The 20564-nt window shown below is 41.8% G+C and overlaps 1 protein-coding gene across 2 annotated transcripts in view; it reads right to left on the bottom strand.

Moving 5' to 3' along the window:
• Positions 1–11614: 11614 nt before the first annotated feature.
• Positions 11615–20564, bottom strand: part of tars2 (threonyl-tRNA synthetase 2, mitochondrial) — a 36263-nt gene continuing 27313 nt past the window's right edge. Inside the window, exons 10-18 of one of the 2 annotated variants that reach the window (XM_030394729.1) lie at positions 19702–19871; positions 18442–18604; positions 17785–17922; positions 17235–17312; positions 15145–15245; positions 12414–12515; positions 12253–12325; positions 11981–12101; positions 11615–11868 (exon numbers count right to left, since the gene is read on the bottom strand). In XM_030394729.1, the coding sequence (XP_030250589.1) occupies positions 11639–11868; positions 11981–12101; positions 12253–12325; positions 12414–12515; positions 15145–15245; positions 17235–17312; positions 17785–17922; positions 18442–18604; positions 19702–19871 (1176 nt within the window). In that variant the 3' untranslated portion in view covers positions 11615–11638. The remainder of the gene's footprint in view (positions 11869–11980; positions 12102–12252; positions 12326–12413; positions 12516–15144; positions 15246–17234; positions 17313–17784; positions 17923–18441; positions 18605–19701; positions 19872–20564) is intronic. The other variant, XM_030394730.1, reaches the window with a different exon arrangement.

Here is a 20564-nt window from a genome sequence, read left to right as displayed (position 1 = left end):
GGCCGGGCCGCTGCTTTTCTTGGACAGGCATCCTACAACATGGACGCTGTGATGGTGACGGAGATTAGCGACTTCAAAGCCCGCTGCTAGGCTTAAACCACATTACAGAGCCGGCTTAAGATTTGATCTGTCAAAATAAAAGAGTTAATGTTAAAGGCGTACCAAGAATGGCGAGGGTGGATTCCAAAGGTTAGTGCACATGCATAGACACATGTGCAGTGGCTCGGACAGTGTGTACGTTTTGTGTGTGATTAGTGAAATGGATATCTCTGTACTTCTAAGCAGCATGTCTATCAGTGACTACAATTAGCCAGAGGTCATTGCCATGGCCACTGGTGGTCCGTGACCACTTATAGCTCTCTGCTCCCCTCCTCCCCACCTCTTTCTCCCTTTCTGTCTCTTTCTTCTCCCTCTTTAGCTAACTCCCTTTCCCTGGTTCGGCAACAAGCAATAACTTCAGGCCTCCAGGCTTCTTCAGACCGGCACAGGGTCGGTGCTCAGCTCAGACTGCCTCCCATGGAGACCTCAGCGAGACAGAGCGACTTTAAAGGGTCAAACGGGGGACGAGTACGACGACCTGTCTGGTGGTTATCACTAACTGTGCTCAGGCCCCAGTAATCCCAGTGCTCCAGTCATGATAACACAGGAGCTCAGTTCAAAGTCATTTACAGCAAGAGGCTAAGACGTAGTTCAACAAATGTGCATGTAATTGTCTTTGAGTGTGAGGAAAAGGTGTTCATAGGTATTCACTTGGTCTGTCGGCTCTCTGGCATGACATTCATGATTTCCAGAGAATGAAAACTTCAGGGTATTGTCATAATAATAACAGCAAACAGCAGGTTGATATTTTTGGTTTTAGGCTAAATGTCTTGGCAACTTCTTTTCATATTGTCATGGTGGATCCAAATGTTGGGACAGGGTCTGGCTTTTGTTCCCATGAGGCTGTGGAACACATCATCTTTAGAGGGGAGCAGAAAACATTGCATGAGAGTAAAATAAATAGATGAATTATGTATCTTGGGTCTTGTTTCAGGATTTTTCTTATCTTTCCTGAACTTATCTAAGCTTCATTGGCAATTTTCATGATGTCATGATAACTTTCTTATGTATTTTCCTGGTCCCCAGAGGAAGGATCCTAAAGACGTCAGTAATTCCGACCCCAGGTCAAACTTCTCACTTATCCAGTAAAATATCTCAACATCTGTCAGATAGATTGGCACACATTTTGGTACAGACATTCGTGGTTTCCAGAGGATGAAGCCTAATAACTTTGGTGATTGTTTGACTTAGTATCAGATTGAAAAATATCTCAATAACTCGGGAATGGATTGCCATGAAATTCTGCGTGGACTTTAATACCACCAGCAGGTCTAAGTTTTCACTTCCAAATCCAGTAAAATATCTCAACATCTACTTGACGGCTTTGGACACATTTTGGAATAGACATTCATGGTTCCCAGTGGGTGAAGCGGAATAACTTTAGCTATCCTTTGACCTTTCATGTAGCACAATTATCTGGTTAAATCTGTCCAATTTGGACAAATTGTCTTAACAACTATTGGATGGATTATGAACTCATTACATGTTCAAGTCAAAGTGAAATGTCTCATAAAACAGCTGAACAGATGAATGGATTATCATGAAATGTGTTGACATAATTGTCTTTGTGAACTTTGTTGGTCCTTTAACATTTTACTGACTTTGGTTGATCCTCCTTTACAGTAAGCCTCACAGAGCTGCTGGCAAGGCTGTAGATTCAAAGCCTTGTCGGGAGTTAAACAGAACCTAATGTATATACCGCAGTAATCTAAAAATAATACATGACTGATGGTTGTCAGACCTGTCCTCACTCACCAAGATCTCCATGACTGAAGAGACCAGGAATTCATCTCCATCAGCAGTTAATTGAAAACGCAGGCTGTAATACAACACACAGTAGTCTATAACCAATCGACCATAAACATACCAAAGCACTTATTACCCAGCTGCGTCGTTCCGCTCTATCTCTTGTCGCCTATGTGTCCCCTTTGCCAAACATGGCTGCCCAGTGCCAGGCCATACCACACATGCCCGTTCACACAGACATAAATCCTGTTGTTGTTTTGTTGTTGTTATGTGTACATATGTGGACCAGTGGCTTCTCTGAATGGGCAACAATTGGTCTTTGTGTGAATAATTGGAACAAGGTTATTTCAGCAGTTCTGTTAGCCAATTAGGGTCCGACTCAGCCTCCCTCTTTCTCTCTCTCTCTCTCTCTCTCCTTCTCATTTCCTCGACTCGCCAGTAACTCCTCATTAGAGCGCTCCAACCATCGATCCCCTTATCTCCCTCTGTTACCCCCTTTGAACCCTCAATTTTTCCTTTTCTTTTTATGATCTTGTCCTCCTGAGGTAAATCACTGAACTTACTGTTTCACAGAACTTCAAACCAAAAACCTTATCGTGAAAAGGTTTATCTCTTGGCTCTCTCAGCCACGTCCAGACCAGACTGTAACGATGTCAGCTGTTTTCTCCCCTGGCTCTCGGCACTCTGTTTCAGAGCACACACGCCCCGCTTTGATCCGGGCCCTGGCACAGGATTGGTGGAATGGAGCAAATATTGACTCCATCTGAGCCAGACAAATCGCTCCTCCTTCCTGCGTTCTTTCTCTTTCACTCTCCTTTGCATCAGCTCAGTTCCCGTCTAATCTGCCATTACCTCTTTCTCTCACATTCCCTTTCATCCCCTCTCTGCTGCGGCCATTCTTTTCACTCCCTTTGTGCCCCCGTCTGTCAGCCTCCCTCTCCTCTCTGCTCCAGGCTTCTCAGGATGTCTGTACAGTCGGGTCAGGGCTCCCCTCCTCTTCTCTGCTGAATTAGGTGCCTTTATGGATGATCAGTCTGTGGCTTTGTCTGCCCCAGTGTAAGGCTTAAAACACCTGCATGTGCTGCATGTTGAACTACATGCTACTGCCTTAAGCCTGGAACATACTTTTCTATCCGTGAGTCTTCAAACATGCACAGGCAAAGATGTTCATGGAGGCATGTAATGTTCATATGTGCTGCAGCCAGCTGCCACGTTAACTAGACTAGACTACACAACAACACAGGAAAAAACAATCTGTAAATGGAAAACAGCTTACAAGCTCAATGTAAAAATAATCTGCCGTTGTCTCTATTCTGCTTCCATGTTGATGCAACCCCAATTTGACTGGGTAAACAGCTGATCAAAGCATGTTTGATGCACGGGACCACAGACATAGACCATGTGTAGTTGAGCTCTTACAGGTGTAGACACCGGACACCATCAAGACACCCACGAGAATAAAGCTGGAGTTAAGCTTCTGCAATGATCAGTGAAAATGTCTCTGTCATCCTAAGCAGAGAAGCGTGCAGTGTTGGGCAAGTTACTTTAAAAATGTAACGTACTACATATTACTAGTTATCATTTGAAGTGATACGTGATTTTACAATATTATTGTGTGTGCAGAGTAATGTGTGACACTACTTTTGTGTTACTTTCACCAAAATAACAGCAGTTTGTTACAGTATGTATGATGAAATTGATGGGTTAACATTGTTTGGACACTGTAGCCTTCATTAATGCTTAGTCTCTGTTGACTACGAAACACTTTGCTTTCACTCAAAACTTATTGATCATTAGTATTCTTGTGTTCTGCATACAGCTGCATTTAAAAAACAACCCGGGAAAAAAAGATGCCTGTCGGAAGAAGTTATATCTTTTTCTGATGAACAAAGTTGGATGAAAGTGAGCGACACAACTGGGATTCATTTAGGAAAAACCCTTCTTGACCCCTTTGATCAGTGGACCATCACGGACTAAATAAATATAAATGATCGAGGAGGGGAGTGGTGATAGCGTTTTTCCGTCTTTTTTGCTCACCATGCCAGCAAATTCCAATTAATTGTTCCTCAGTTCCTCTGGTTTCTGTTCAGTGTGCTGAACAACTGAATCACGGAGCATCTACCCGTTCTTACCATGTATGTCACGCACATACTGACAACAGTGAAAACATTTATATTGTTAATAGCCAGCTTAACCCAGTGGGTCTGACCAGGACGCTAAACATCTCTAAACACTCAGGTGGTAACACGTTACTGGACGTAACTACTGTAATAATATTACAGCATATCCTATTAGACAGGTGTTATATTACTCTGTTACTGCTTGCTGTAAGCCCCAACACTGGAGGGGTGTTATGAGTAACTATACAGCTGCAGATCAAGACATTTCAGTTAAAAACACACTCTCATGGTGGTGCAATAGAGGAAACGTCAGGGATACATCGTCTGGGCCCCAGACTCTGTGGACCATGAAAGTCTGTGAGAAATTCCCTGGCTATTCATCCAGTTGAGGAGGTATTTCAGTTTGGACCAAATTGCTGGACTAACATCGCCATCTTGAGAGCCGAGACATTGGCTTATAATAGCAGATTTCCCATGATGAGGGTAATGCATCTCATTAGTGCAGCTTTCATTGGTCTTCCCCGGTCTCCTCTACGCTCACTTCTTTCATTCCTCACCTTCACTTCGTAACACATTCTCGTATAAAATAGAAGTCTCAAGCTGAAGCCAAGAAAACCTGGATGACATCAGATGCTTTTACTTTGGAAAACTCCCTCCAGAGCCAGTGAATTTTTTACAGGCTGAACGGCACTAAGCTGAACTTTATGTGTAAAATGAGTGCAGTACCCCTTTAAATTAATTTGTTCAAAAACAAAAACAATCCCAAAATAAATCAAAAGCTCCTTTCTATCAGTTCAATCTCTGCAAATAAAAATCCCAGTCAGATTCGTCCTCTGCAGAAGACCCAGGACAGGAATACATCATGAGCTCCGACCAGCTGTTGTGTGAAGGGGCCCGAATCTCTGCACAACAGAGATGCAGGACTGGAAAATAATGCAGGACTGTGAGAGAGGCCCCATTCAGTTCCGTTGATACTGTGCCTGAATAGAGCATATTCTCACACACATTTGCATTTAATCAAATTACCAAATAACAAATGAAACAAGGTGAATCCGGGGAGTAGAGGGCCCCTGGGTATTTGGGGCCCTGGGGCAGCGGACATTTCTTGGTTTGAACTGTAATCCAACCTCAATAGAACAATTCTCCGTAAATGTTATCTGAACTCAATGTGAAACTCTTTATTTGAACGTCTGGAAAAAATAAATCAGTATCTCAGAGAGTTTAATTCATGTGTGCATACAGAAAATATTGTTTAAAGGAATAGTTAAACCTTTTTATGAATTAAGATTATTTGCTTTCTCGACCGCAGTTAGATGAGAAAGTTGACTATCACAACCAACACAACCTACCGTCAATCAGCACCAGGCGTTTACACATTAAGTTTTTTTGGGCGGATGATCAAACAAGACTCTTCTTCATTAGTGAGTTTCAGAAGACAGAGCCAGACTAACTGCTTCGGTCTGTATGCTAAGCTAAGCTAACAATCTGCTTGCTGTATGGGTATTTAATGGAAAGACACTAGAATGGTTTCAATCTTCTCATCTAAACCCCCACGACAGCAAATCATCATACATCCCAAAATTGTGGACTATTCCTTTAAAATCAAAAAGCCATCAGGCCTGCATTTAAAGGGTAACTGCAAAAATTTAACGTTTTAAAGTGTGTTTACAGGTCTTGGAGAGTACTATTGCATATGTGAAATAGGATCATGTTCTGTCTTTGATTGGTTTAGATGGGAAGACTCATAACACTCTCATATCTGTCCGTTAACTATAAAGCTGGTGGTTAGTTTAGCTTCGCATGAAGACTGAAAACGGGGGGAAACAGGACTTACTCACTCTGTCTTGTTTGTTTTCACACATGCCGTAGTTCTCCCCAAGACCTGTAAACACGTTAATGCTTAAAACTGGTGGAGTTGCCCTTTGAACAATGAATCTTCTTGTTCGTGTATCTGTAATGTAACTTTAATCCAAGCACAGCACGTCTTAGGCAACGGGATACAAGTTTATTTTTAATAATCAGAAGATGCCAGACGCATGGAAGTACTGACATATACATGCACAAACACACACACAAACATTTGGCTTAGCTTGTTTTTTTTAATAGAAAATAGTTGTGCAACTACAAATAAACTCTCCGCCACACATATCAAAGTTCAAAGATATTGAGAAGGAAATAATTATACATCAGTCATACACACAAACAATTATGAAATAACCGAGTTTCAACATTTGACACATGCCCTGAGCCACATCTACGTCAAGGGGCCTTGGCCATGCACTCCAGCACCCCTCTCACGATCCCTCCTCTAGCCTTGTATGAACTGACCGCTCTATCTCTAATTCCCTCAGCCCGGTTTGAGTTACGCTACCCTCCAAAAGCAGGAATCCTGAAAACAACCTGCAGGTCAGCGTATGAGGTCAGCGTCTCCTCCTCTTACTCCCCAAGGCTGCACTACTAGTCTGTGCAGAGCATACTGAGAGGAGGAAAGGGAGAGACTGTTTATCCAACATGGACTGGACATTTTTAAAAATGTGCACAGTAGATCATGTCGGGCTGAATTTCTGAATGAACATTCTCTGGTAAAAGAAGCAATCATTTGATACACGGATGAACTTTCTGGTCTGCCAATCCACTTTTATTATTATTATTATTCCATAATTATGCCGTGATAGATGATCATGTCTGCAGCACTTCCAGTAAATATCACATCAATTAGACTTCTCTTACATCCAGACTGTTATATAAAGAATCAACTCTAACAGCTTAATTTGTATCTTGGACGTCTTTTGAGTCCCACCCTCAGGTTTTTCTGTCAGATTTTCTCTCAACTTCTCTGCGATTTCTTGGGTCTGTCCGGGTACTTTTTTTTGCAAAAATCCAAGCAGCAGTATGGGATACCAGAGCACGGGCGTTATCCACATGCGTTGGCACAAAGTCATCGGAGCAAATTCAAAACTGATGCTTGCCTCCCGAGCCTTCCCTTCTCCACTCCTCATAAAAAACAACCCTTTTTACAGTGAGTTGCTGCGTGAAGAGTGCAGCGACTGTAAATATTTGTGAATTTACTGAGGGGTTTGGCTTATTCTCCCCGCAAAAAGAGTCAACGTGACCTCTGACCTTCCCCTGAACCCATAAACGCCTCCCTCCTGAGAGCGATTCAACAGGTTGGTTAGAACAATAAACCGAGTGCCTCTTTCAAACAGTGGCTCTTCTGCTCCCTCTCCTCTCTAGGTACCCTGCTCCGATGAGACCAGGATAGGAAATCAGGTCAGCAGTGTGTTGAGCATAGCAGACATACTTGGGAGCAGACTGAGGCCAGGCAGAGACTGTAAACTACTGTGCTGAGTTATGAGTTATCTGTGCGCCTTTGTGAGCGCGACTTCACCAGCCCAGCGTGCGTGTGTGCACGCAGGAGCATCAAGTGCAAGCGCAACGTCCAAATCAAAGGTGCAAACTGCACACTGGCGGATTAAAAGTGGAGACGGTCTGACGGGTAGAGAGAGCAGCCAGATCAAATAAGGAGCAACATACCCTCAAAAAAAACCTCTCTGTATAAACTGAGAGCTTGAGCAGTTACTGGACCCAGAAGAGCGAGGGGGAAAGGAAAGGAGAGACGGAGAGGGAGTTGGCGAGTGGGAATAAGAGTCGAGCCCGTCAGGCGAGGCAGCGCGGGTGGGCTGAGGTTTTGGGGTCGAAGTAGAAAAGACTTTCTGACAACTTCATTCCGCTGTTTTACATCTAAAAGAAGGAATTTTTTTGTTTGATTGTTGCTGGCCGCAGCAAACAAGCCAACGAGTTCCCACCCAGCTGCACAGAGCTGTGATTTTTTTTTATGTGCACTAGTGCTGCACTGCTGTCATATTTTTGCATGAAAAACATTTACCCCCGGCACACCTTTTGAACAGAGTAAACAGGCCAAATGATCTGGTGATATTCCCTCAGGTGGTAATTTACAAGCCCCAATCCAAACATCACCAGCTTAAACACACAGCGACATGCACAGATGAGCTGGAATCTGAATATTGGAGGGAGTATACTATGAGTGAAAGCATGTCAAAGAGTCCCAATCAGTGTGTGTCTGTGTGCGTGTGTGTGTGTGTTTAGAAGAGGTCAGCGGAGGGTCTTGCTGGGTCCCTGTCACTGTTTGGCTCCGAGCCCCACAGACCTCCTGTTATTGTTTTCAGTGGCTTCACTTTCTAAGGCCGCCCTGGCACTGATCACATTCTCTCTCTCTCTCTCTCTGCTCACACACGCTCTTTCTTTCTTGCCCCTACTCTAAACACACCCACACACACACACACACACACACACACACACTCACAATGCATGAGCACTGACCACATACACACACACACAGGGGTTATTTATAACAGGGTGGAAGGGAAAGGCAGCTCGGCCACACAGGGCCTATTTTGGGAGGGTGAGCCTTCAATCAGTCAGGCTGACAGTTTCTCAGTGATACCAGGAGAACAATACAGAGCAGCATGTTTATCTTCCTCCTGGCCTGGGTCACCGTCACCCTGCCTCCTTCCAGGAAAACTGGACCTCCAGGACAACAGTGATCTCAAAATCTGTCACATTGCGACCGCCGCCGGGTTCCAGAAATGCTTTTCCATTTGGAAATGCTTTCTTGAGCCAGCCCTGACAATTTTAACTCTTACATAGTTCCCTGTTACACAGATCTTCAAGACTAACAAATACAAAAAAAATTGTGAAAACAACATCTATAGGTATTATTTACAAAGAGTCTAACACTCCAAAAGCCAATGGATCTGCTTTATCTGCTAGGATTAGTCCATTAATTAACTCGTTAGTTGACAGAAAATTAAACAGTAACAATAATTGTAGTTATCTTTAAAAAAAATTAAAACAAAAAATGTAAAATAAAATAAACACAGTAAATAGGTAACATATATACAGGATAGTAATAAAAAGGATAATCTACAAATATTTGATCATGAAAATTATCATTGGTTGAAGCCCCAATCGACTGCAGCTGAACACAACCTGTTCACAACCACTTCAAACATTTACATTTACCTTTAGGGCATTTAGGAGACGCCTTTGTCCAGAGGAACTTATAATAAGTACATTTGTCAAACCAGTGACAAGAGCACAGAGAAAGAAAGACAAAAATACAGTAATATCTACCGTGAAACAAACCCGGACTGTTCTAACGCCAGCAGAACACAGTGCACTCATCCAGAGCCCCATTACTCATAATAAAGCCTGATTGAGAAAGTATGTTTTCAGGGCCTTTAGCTTTTAATAGATGGGCAGTTCTTTATGGTTTTCCCATGAGCTCTCCTCTCTTATATTACACTGCTGTTCTATAGATATCCATCTCTGCCTCCCTGAATGAGTCCTCTTTATTGTCTCTCTATATACTGTTGACTGCCCTCACGGCAGCTTTCTCTTTCTGTGAACCCCTTTAGCTAAAAATAATTTCCGATGAACTCTGTGCGACTCCGCCAGTTGAATGAAGGACTGTGTTGTGTTTTTGTGTGTTTGTGTGTACAGAGGAGATAGGGGGAGGTGAGGAGGGGTGAGGGGAGACCGATATTGTAATCTATTAGGCAAAGATATGTGTGTTTACGGGAGCTAATGGTCTGTGTCATCACTACGCATCTACTGTGCAATGCTGGCTGGTCTCTGTGCTGTCTGGGCCGTATTTCATCCTCTCATTTTGGACAAAGAGTACGGCAGAGCCTGCAACAAGGATTACCATAAATACTAATATGACTTGATATCAGGAATAAATCAGTAAGAGAGAAGGGTGTAGTCTTACGGGCCAATTCATCCGGACTCCAATAAATAATTTTTCTTCTTACCCCCTTGGCTGTGCAGATATGTTTGCCTGCGTTTGCGTTGTACAGCAACATCTCTTTCCAAAGTCATTCTCCACATCATTCTGGAATTTTCACATACCTCAGTGTGTACAGTTTCTATTTTACAGGGACTGTTTCTTTTCCAGTAAAAAAAACTGTTTAGTGAGGTTTAACAGTCACAGGGACACTTTTCTGGAGAGAGATGCTGCGTTGAAGTTTTACTAGTGGCACAGCTCCTGGGACTGTCTAGAAATGTTTGTTGGTCGACCGAAATATGTCAGTAAGTATTGGAAGGATTGTCAAGGAATTTGGAGCACACATTCATGTTCCCCAGAGGATGAGTCTTACTGACTATTTGGTGATCCCCTGACTTTTAGTCTGGTGGAAAAATGTTGTTCAACGTGAATGAACTCAATGATGAATGGACTGATTGTAAGCAACTGCATCCCCTTTGGCAGCGATGGAATGTGACTAAGTACATTAACTCAAACTTGTATCTCAAACTTGTGGCACAAGTATACTTTAAGTCTTTAAACACAAGTACTACCTGTATGGGTGACTTTCACTTTTACCAAATATTGTAGGTTTTATTTTACTAAAGTATGACTGTTGGGTTTGATTTTCCATCAAATACCGCAATCAGGTCAAAATGCCAGTACGTCCAGTAGCCCCCACATGATCAAATACCTGCAAAATGACATTCCCATGAGCCTCAGCTGTACTTTGTATTCAGTGCATGCTAACAAGCTCAACTGGGGAAATGTGTAAATGCACCAAAACATAAGCATGTCAGCATGCTGATGCTCATTTAAGCCAAAGCTCTGCTGTGCCTCAGTGCAGACTCACAGAGCTGCTAGCATGTGATGGTAGATGCCTGTTTTAAATTTTTCATCATTGTGAGCACCACAAACTAAATTATATTAGCTTCCATTATATTAAGGCACCAGAAGAACTCACAGATGTTTATCTCCAAACCTCAGACTTAAAACCTGGAGTATGTGCATGCCTAAGTAAGCTGCATGAGATTTGCTTTATTTGGCTGAACTGACACTTATACATCACACTGTAGAGCCTCAGGTCTTATGGTCTTCTGTAATTCCCCCACTGCGCTGCATTACAGTCAGATAAAGCCTTTCAAGAAGAAGGAAGGGTTCAGAGGCACTTCCTCAGTACATAAGCTCCATTCTTGAGAGTATTAATGGGCGCTATTACATGTTTTAGTTAAATCTGAGCTTGACCTTGTTTCAGTCTGAGGCGACCTTAGTCTGGCTTATAGTCGAGGCCTCCTCATGAACCTGCCTCACCTTTCCCCTCCGGAAGAACTAAACACAGACCTGTCCACCTGCTTCACAGCCAGCTTTGTTGAAGGGGTCTTTTTTGTCCAGTCCACTCAGTTCATTCTCTCATAGCCGACACCTCCCTCGCCCTCCGTGTCACTGTTGTGACTGATGTCTTTTCCATCCTGCTGCCCTCTCTCAATTAAAAAGGGAAAACTTCCAATCCTTTCGGCCTTTGCCTTTGACTTGGCTGTTTCCACTAAACACACATGAAAACACACAGCCCTGACACGGCTGCTCCCTCTCCTATTTTAGTCAAATCCCCCTCCGTATCCTCCCTTTCTTCCAGTCTTTTAAAGGTATGCCTGGTTTTCTATTCTGATAACATGACAGAGGCTTACGTAAGCGGAAGTTTCGCATATCTAATGTCATTTAGCAAACAAATTGCAACTGTAGCTGAGAAATGCTGATATTAGGATGATAGTGATCTTAAAATAAGACAGATTTATCAGGGAATGCCATTAATGGATAAATCAACAAGTGAGGAACAATCTTTTATAGACTTTTAATACCAACTATAGCAGCCACCTCTCCGGTATAACAGCTTAACATGTAAAACAGACATAAATAACATTAGTGACTCATTATTTACATCAAATTCGTTCAGGTTGCTCCTGGTGTCTCGTAGCTGTATGAGGGATGTCAGCACCTCCTCTGTCGGCCTCTTCCCCAGCTGTTTGCCCCCTCTGCTCCTCACATTCACTGTTCTGCTCTCACTCTCCTTATCCCCAACAACTGGACAAACACACAACGATAAAATGTTCTAGTCAAAGTCAGGAATGAGGACATCAATTGTACGGAATGGGGAGGCTTTAGTATAATAAGCAGACAGTTTCATCGTAGTGACCTTTACCAAATATGTAGTTGTACTGGGCCAGCTGAGCAGAGCGAATCTTCTTATTTAAGGTTGTTCCCTGATCGTCGTTCAAGTCAACCATGAAGCCGGCGTCATGGAACTGACGGACCACCTTAAAAGAAGAGAGGCACGTCTTTAAAGATTGGATCTGTGCTGAGCTTCTCACATCAATGAGCAAATTAAGAGTGACAGAGAGACTTTGAAAAAGCAGAGAGGAAGCACACTGCTGATGTACAATAAGGAAATCTTCATCATGCACTGACCTGTTTGGCGTATGACTCACTGTTGCCCCCCACAGGAATCACCATGATCTGCGCCGGGGACAACCACAGTGGCCTGGGTGAGGTAGAAAGAAGAGGTAATGTAACACCCAAAAAAAAAAAAGAAAGAAAAAAATCCATGTGATTATAAAACAGCTCATCACCATTTTCCTCCAAAATTTTCAGCCAGTATAGCGATCATTCTCTCCAGTGATCCCAGCACTGCTCTATGGATCATCACCGGCCTGTGCAGCTGACCGTCACGACTGAGGGAAACAAAAGAGGTATGATTTGCTAGTTAGAGTTTGGTCAGCCAATGATAATAATCAATGTCTTTCAGCAGCCTATCAGATCTGTTGCACCAGTGTAGTAAAATATCTTTGATCTTTGTTGGCTTGATTAACCAAACACAGACATTCCTTCATCACTTTTACAGAATCTTTACTCAAATAATGATTTGTTTATCCTTTGTCCCACATTTAGACTGCAGATGATGGAAACGACTGCAAAAAAAGAGTCTCCTACAAAGACTTGTAACAACGGCTGATGATAAGGCTGTGACTGTGCTTATAGCCCTTACAGTTGAAACCAGAAGTTTACATACACTATATAAAAAGACACATATGCTTTTTTTTATCACTGTCTGACATGAAATCAGACGATCACTTTTCCTGTTTTAGGTCCGTTAGGATTATCAAAATTATTTCTATTAGCTAAATGCCAGAATAATGAGAGAAGGATTTTTTTAGACAATTTTTTATTACTTTCTTCAAAGTCAGAAGTTTACATACATTTCATTAGTATTTGGTACCATTGCCTTTAAACTGTATGACTTGGGTCAAACGTTTTGGATATCTTTCCACAAGCTTCTCACAATAGTTGGCAGGAATTTTGTCCCATTCCTCCTGACAGAACTGGTGTAACTGAGCTAAGTTTGTAGGCTGCCTTGCTCGCACATGCCTTTTCAGCTCTGCCCATAAATTTTCAATAGGATTGAGATCAGGGCTTTGTGATGGCCACTGCAAAACATTGACTTTGTTATCCTTAAGCCACTTTGTAACCAGTTTGGCAGTATGCTTTGGGTCATTGTCCATTTGAAAGACCCATTTGCGCCCAAGCTTTAACTTCCTGGCTGATGTCTTGAGATGTTGCTTCAGTATTTCCACATAATGTTCTTTCCTCATGATGCCATCTATTTTGTGAAGTGCACCAGTCCCTCCTGCAGCAAAACAACCCCACAACATGATGCTGCCACCCCCGTATTTCACAGTTGGGATGGTGTTCTCAGGCTTGCAAGCTTCCCCCTTTTTCCTCCGAACGTAACAATGGTCATTATGGCCAAACAGTTCGATTTTAGTTTCGTCAGACCACAGGACATGTCTCCAAAAATTAAGGTCTTTGTCCCTGTGTGCATTTGCAAACTGTAATCTGGCTTTTATATGTTTCTTTTGGAGTAATGGCTTCTTCCTGGCAGAGTGGCCTTTCAGCCCATGTCGATACAGTACTCGTTTCACTGTGGATAATGACACACTCTTACCAGCTTCAGCCAGCATCTTCACAAGGTCTTTTGCTTTTGTTCTTGGGTTGATATGCACATTTCTGACCAAAGCACGTTCATCTCTGATGGCTGGACATTCCCATGGTGTTTATACTTGCATATAATTGTTTGAACAGATGAACGTGGCACCTTCAGGCATCTGGAAATTGCACCCAAGGATGAACCAGACTTGTGCAAGTCCACAATTCTCTTCCTGATATCTTGGCTGATTTCTTTTGACTTTCCCATGATGTTACACAAAGAAGCAGTGTGTTTCAGGTGTGCCTTAAAATCCACAGGTGTGTCTCTAATTAACTCAAATGTTGTCAATAAACAATAAAATCAGAATCTTCCAAAGACATGACATCATCATCTGGGCTTTGCCAAATTGTTTAAAAGGCATAGTAATCTTACTGTATGTATACTTCTGACTTGAAGAAAGTAAAAAAAATTGTCTAAAAAAATCCTTCTCTCATTATTCTGGCATTTTGCAAATAGAAATAATTTTGGTAATCCTAACGGACCTAAAACAGGAAAAGTGATTGTCTGATTTCATGTCAGACAGTGAGAAAAAAAGCACATGTGTCTTTTTATATAGTGTATGTAAACTTCTGGTTTCAACTGTATGTTTTCTAGTTTTTTTTTTGAGCGTCTGGCTGCAAACTTATTAATGATCCAGTGGTTCGGAAACAGGGGCTTGGACAGTAACTTGATTCATCTGTCCCATGTTCAAGCTGCATTTGTTAAAATGGAAAATAAAAAGAAGACCTTGATCAACAGCAGCTTGGCATTTACCACACTGTGCAACACTCCCAATCATACACGTCAGCGAACTGAGTAGCCTGACTCATGTGTTTGTACAAAAGCAGCCTGTCACTGAATCCACAGGAATAATAAAATAAGCAGAATAGAAATGTTTACTTTAAAAGTTAATAAGACATAATATCAGAAATTTCTCCCTGCATTGGAAGTGTGGCCCACTCTATTTCATGAAAGCATAATTTGACCCACAATTGGTTTGTTGGAGTCTAGTAACCCTACTCACTCCTAAATAGAGTAGTCAAAGACACGTTGATATAAGGAGATGATGGGGGAAGTAGGGAAGACTAAGGTTTAAGGCAAAAACAGGGAGCAAACTCACCTGAACTAACAAATTCATTAAAGGACTAATGTCACAGTGACGTTAAGACATGTGCCATTTTGACTTGAACAGTTACAGGAGATCATACACAACAGGGACGTGAGTTTATAAGACAGACACGAATATGCTACAAAAGTGCCAACGTTCACATTTAAATCACAGCAGATGTAGGAATGTTTAAGCGTTTAAGAGCCAAATGCAGAAATCTGTAACTCACCCGACGTACTGAAGGTCAAATCTGATTGGCAGCTGGAAATCCAACTGGATTGTGGCACACTGGTGTTGTCTGCCAATGGCATCTTTGATCTGAATGTCAATCTGCGATGAACATGTAGTGAGTGCGTTAGCATCAAGCTTCACTTTCAAAGCCAAGATCAACACATTTTGACTTCAGAGCTGCACGCTGCAGGGGATAAAGTGCATTTCTGTGGAACGGTTACAGAGTGGCTTTCCAAGTGAAGCTGAGCTAATTGTGGCTAACACACCCTAGCTAGAATGCTGCGTGGAATGTTTGTTTCATGGAGTGTGTTGGTGTGTGTCTAACCCCACCCTGACTTGACCTACCTCCACACTCCCTGCATCAACATGAGCTCCATCCTTTAATATCTGCCTGAAGCTGACTTCCTCCTGATCCAGACTGACTTCGTGTTCAAGTAAAAGTGAAAAATGAAATCACCTCAAAGAAAACTTAAGATCATCCTCTGGGTAAGTCAATGTCCACTTTCATGAGACGCAAAAAAAAAAGCTGCAAATCTCCTTTGAACATCCGTCAAATTTCTGTCACATTTGTTGCTGTGGTCGAGGACATTGTGAACTGTATCATTTAATGCTCAGATGTTTATCTGTGCAGAGCCAGAGAGAAAACAAAGACTTCTGTGTGTCCCTCTAATACGTAACATGACACCAATAAACTGATCCTGAAGCAATCAGTTTAAGATGGAAAATTTAATTGTGAATACACACTATTTTCAATAGAAGTATGCAGTAAAGTATAAATATGAAGTTGCCGCTACCAGCTAGCTTAGCATGAAAACCGGAAACAGCTATACTGGTCTGTACTGTATACTGTATATTTGTATGATGTAAGGTGGCCATTAGCGTCATGAAAGTTGCCTTTTAAATAAAATGTATTATTATTAGCATAAAATCCACCTACCAACACCAAGCTCTTCATTTACATGTTATAACCCGTTTGTTGCCAAGCTTCCAGCAGAGACTTGATTTTCTAAGCCCTACCCAAACCTTAATATCTTTGTCGCTGAATTACTGTACATAGAAAAAAATCTTTCAAGATTTGCTTATCTTATAAAAAAAGTGGATGCACATTGTTTTTCTAGGGAATTATTTTCTGTAGCCCCTAATTAAGGCAGGTTGTCCTCATTGATGTAATTGTTTGAGTATAGATATTTACTTTCTTTTGTGCATATAATAAAGTATTTGATAAATTGTTGGTTGTTCATTTGATTAGGATAACTTCTGTTTTTTTAACATGCTGGAAGCTTCAACTGTATAAGAATGTCCATAACCTGCTGCTTTCCGATGTTCAATATCAGAATTTGAGAAAGGAAAACAAAACAAATAAACAGCAAATCACTATGCTTGTTTTACATTTCGGTGTCTGTAAAGAATCAACACAACCTTGGAAGTAGCAGCAGGCAGATTGTTTCCATCAATGGACAGTTCTGTACTAGCTGTTCGGCCCTGTCCCCAGTCTTTGTGCTAAGCTAAGCTAACCCTAACTTTATATTTTAGAGTGGAGAGAAAAGAGAGAGAGGTCTAAATCTTCTTGTCCAATTCTCCGAAAGACGGCGAATACTGTATTTCCCAAATTGCCGATTTATTCCTTTGACCCCACGGACGCCAATTAAAAAGCACTCTAAAATTATGGCAATCCGAAAGGTTTTCTGAAAAACCTCACGCTCACTAAAACTTTATATCTCAGCCGCTGCAGCAGATAGAAAATTGAAACAAAACTATTAAGAGGTCAAGACTCTGGCTGAAATCATTGCCACCACTCTAATGATGATTAACAAATCACAGTTCATTTCTTTAGTCTCATGTCATGAAATTGACAACATCCAAAACACACTCACATCGCATCAGGCTCTAAAAAGGAGAAACATTCAAACACTGCATCTGGTCTTAATGGGTTAAAATGGCATTCAGCAAATATTAAAACACTGACAGTGAATTAAGTGATCAGACAACCCAACATATTTTGGCTGCTGTTAGCCGATACTGTGATGAACAATATTTACTTTGTGTGGAAATCAGTTTCCTTTACTGTATGCTGCCCTTCCCACTGACCTTTGGTCCATAGAAGGCTCCGTCTCCTGCGTTCAACTCCCAACGTTCACCAAACTGCTGCAGACTCCTCTCCAACTGCTACACACACACACACACACACACACACACACACACACACGCCATAAAGTACAGTAAGTGAGTAGGTGTAGCAGATAATCTAAATAGATTAATGTACATTACGGCTAACATTAGGGTCTTTCTGTGTGTGTGTGTGTGTGTGTATGTGTGTGTGTGTCTGAAGGAGATTGGAGCCATAATCTTCAATTACACTCAATTGAATCAGTTTAAATTGCTGCTGTGCCCATTTAAATGCGTCCACTGGGATTTAGAGATATACATCTGCCCAGCGGCCTGACACAGAGCAGCAGATCCCGCCTGGAAAGTACCACTCACATAACTGACTAGTTAAGTGGATATCTTTACACCGTGTCCTTCTGTTTAAGGGAGACTGTTTTTCTGTAGCTGTGATTAACAGGGTCCATTTGAACAGCTGGGCCTGTCTACGCAAGGGTTTTGGCATACCACATTATGATAAAGCATGTGTGTTTACCTGCTCTGCATTATCCCACTGTTCAGGCTCCCCAAGGCATGGTGTAGGACGTGTAGACAGGAGGCAGTGGAAGGAAAACCCAAACACTTGATACACACTCCTCACAAAGTCCAAACATGCCACAATCTCCTCTTGCAGCTGGAAGAAAGAATGAAAAAAGTTGAGGACAAGGGCAACAAGAGGATGTAAAAAAAATGTCAATAATGACACAAAGAGAGGAGAATTTAAATTCCAGCCAGGATAGGAAAAGAAAAATAACCTGCCTATGTATTCACTGTAAAGCCAAGAGACCTCTCGAGATTAAATTAGTATTTCTTGAGCTAACAGAGTGATGATTATCATGTGACTATGACCTCTGAATTAACAGGATGCCAGAGAAGGTTTGGGAAGGTTCCAGGCAACTATGTAGGAGATTACACAGACTGTGCAGCCACAGAGATGCACATATGGAGGTGTAATGTTTAAACAGGACAAAGACCTTCATTCATTCAGGCTGAGGCCTCCTGGAATGTCTCAGGAGTTATTTGTACAGCCCATCTAATCACAGTAATATGGCTCCACGTGTGTCACATTCACAGTCTCTACCCCACTTCATACTATGCAGAGGTATTAGAAAAATCTGCAACGAAAACAATAGACGCATGCTTATATGTGTACCTGATCAGGTGTGCAGAAGATGTGAGCGTCATCCTGGCAGAACCTTCGAACACGAGTGAGACCTCCCAATGCTCCGGAGAGCTCATTACGATGCAGCGCCCCGAAGTCGGCCCATCGCAGAGGAAGCTCCTTCCATGAGCGAACACGCTGCTCAAACATGAGACTGAGCGCAAGAAAGAAGAATGATTAGCTGCTTTCTTTCCATAAAGATGCTAAAGTAGAGTAACATGTGTGTCAGGGTTTCTACAGGTATCAGATGTTTGACTGTAATGCTTTTAAGGTCATTTTTAACCAAACTTAAGACTGATTTTTGGACAAATCATGGATTTCTCATTTAATAACTGCAGGTAATTATAAAGGTAAGTTGTATATATGAGGATCTACATTATGTCAAGAGGTAAGTACAATCATGTATAAGGCAAAAAGAAAGTATTAGGCTGTACTCATTTTGACCAAAATAAATTAAAGGTATGACAAATTAAATTAGATAAAATGTTTGTGGCAACTGATACCTCAAAAAATCAATTTTAGGACTATTTGATGAGTTTTAAGGAGACATAATATGCAAATTTTCAGGTTAATAATCTGTTTTGAACACTCCATCTCTTTAAGCCCCCCCTATTGAATACCCTCTCCTTGGATTGGTCAGAGGGGAGGGTCTGACCCAGCACCACTAACTTCAACAGAGCAGCTGTGCTTAATCAAGTCTTACATGCCAAAGTAGCCAATAGGCTTAAATAACATGAATGTGTGACCCTTAACATGGTGTAATGAAAGAAAATTCTGTTGGTACCGACTGACTTTCAAAATCTCTTACATGCACACGAACCTATGTAACAATGAACCAATGAAACAATGAACCAAGGAAGGAAGGAAAAAACAAAAAAAGCACTATAGGTTTTCTTTAAGTGACAACGGTTGATTCTTGGCCCCTTGTCACAAAAGCTGTACAACACCAGCACCTGCTGTTGTGAAGATCTTTGCCAGATCGTGCCGGTGCGAATGCATTTGTTTTGGAAGCAAGTGACGGAGAAACCAAAGGATGGATCGCAATGAGGTAATGTATTCATATGTGATTTTATGTGATCTGACGAGCACAGGCATTAATTACTGTATAAAAAATAGCAGTCTTTTCGCGGATGGTCTTGTTTGCTAACACAGGTCATTTACAATCATCAGAAGAAGCACAAGACTTTTTAATAAACGCTTAAAAGTTCCTCATAGTCACTTTAAGGCCTAAGATTCACTGCAAGTGCTTACCAGTGTGCAGGACAGTTCATGGGTTTCAGAGCGTAGGTCTGAGAGCCCTCGGATGTCACAGTGAACATGTTCTCGCTGTAGTGCTCCCAGTGGCCCGAGCGTTCCCATAATGCAGTGCTGTACAGGGTTGGGGTCACGACCTCTGTGAAACCTCGCCTTCGGTATTCACTCTTCAAGACGACAGGAAGGAAGGAAGGAAGGACGTGTGTGACAATGAGTGCAGGACGGGGTCAGACTTTCACAACAGTGCAATAATTGAAGGCTAACAAGAGCAATATCCTGACAATGATATGAGCATGCACATCCCCAGGATACAATCAACACAGCTCATATGTTGTGTTTATGTATTGTATGAACACTTTTATGTACTGTCTGTGTGTATATGTGTGTCTGATATGTTACCATCACCAATATTACATTTCTGACCTAATGGAGGAAACATTCACAGCCTTTTCTAATTACTTGTATATGGTTATAGTTGGAGCCCGCATAATTAGATTAAGTCCAGTTAATTGAGTTTTATAAGCAGTGCTGAAGAGGCTTATAAAGTTTCAGCTCATTTTAATCGGTCGCTGCATTTTCTAATACTAGAGAGATTCAATGTGACAGAGTGTGTAGGGTTTCTCTTTTATTCAGATACTTATTGAAAATGGAAAGCAAAGATCCACAATCTGGGAGGGCCAATCAAAACAGTCGGGTTATATGCAGTAATACTATAGTCACTCCATTGTAACTGCGTTCCCCCTATTACACAAAGCCAAGCAATAGCAGACATGTTAAACTAAACACAAGTTAGGAGACACATAGGGGACATGTTTAATTCATTCACAATGGCAATTTATCCGCAATCCTCGGCTTGGTCT

Source organism: Sparus aurata, chromosome 17 (genome assembly GCF_900880675.1).
Source record: "Sparus aurata chromosome 17, fSpaAur1.1, whole genome shotgun sequence".
In the NCBI taxonomy this organism is placed as follows: domain Eukaryota; kingdom Metazoa; phylum Chordata; class Actinopteri; order Spariformes; family Sparidae; genus Sparus; species Sparus aurata.
This window is presented reverse-complemented; position numbering and strand designations above follow the sequence as displayed.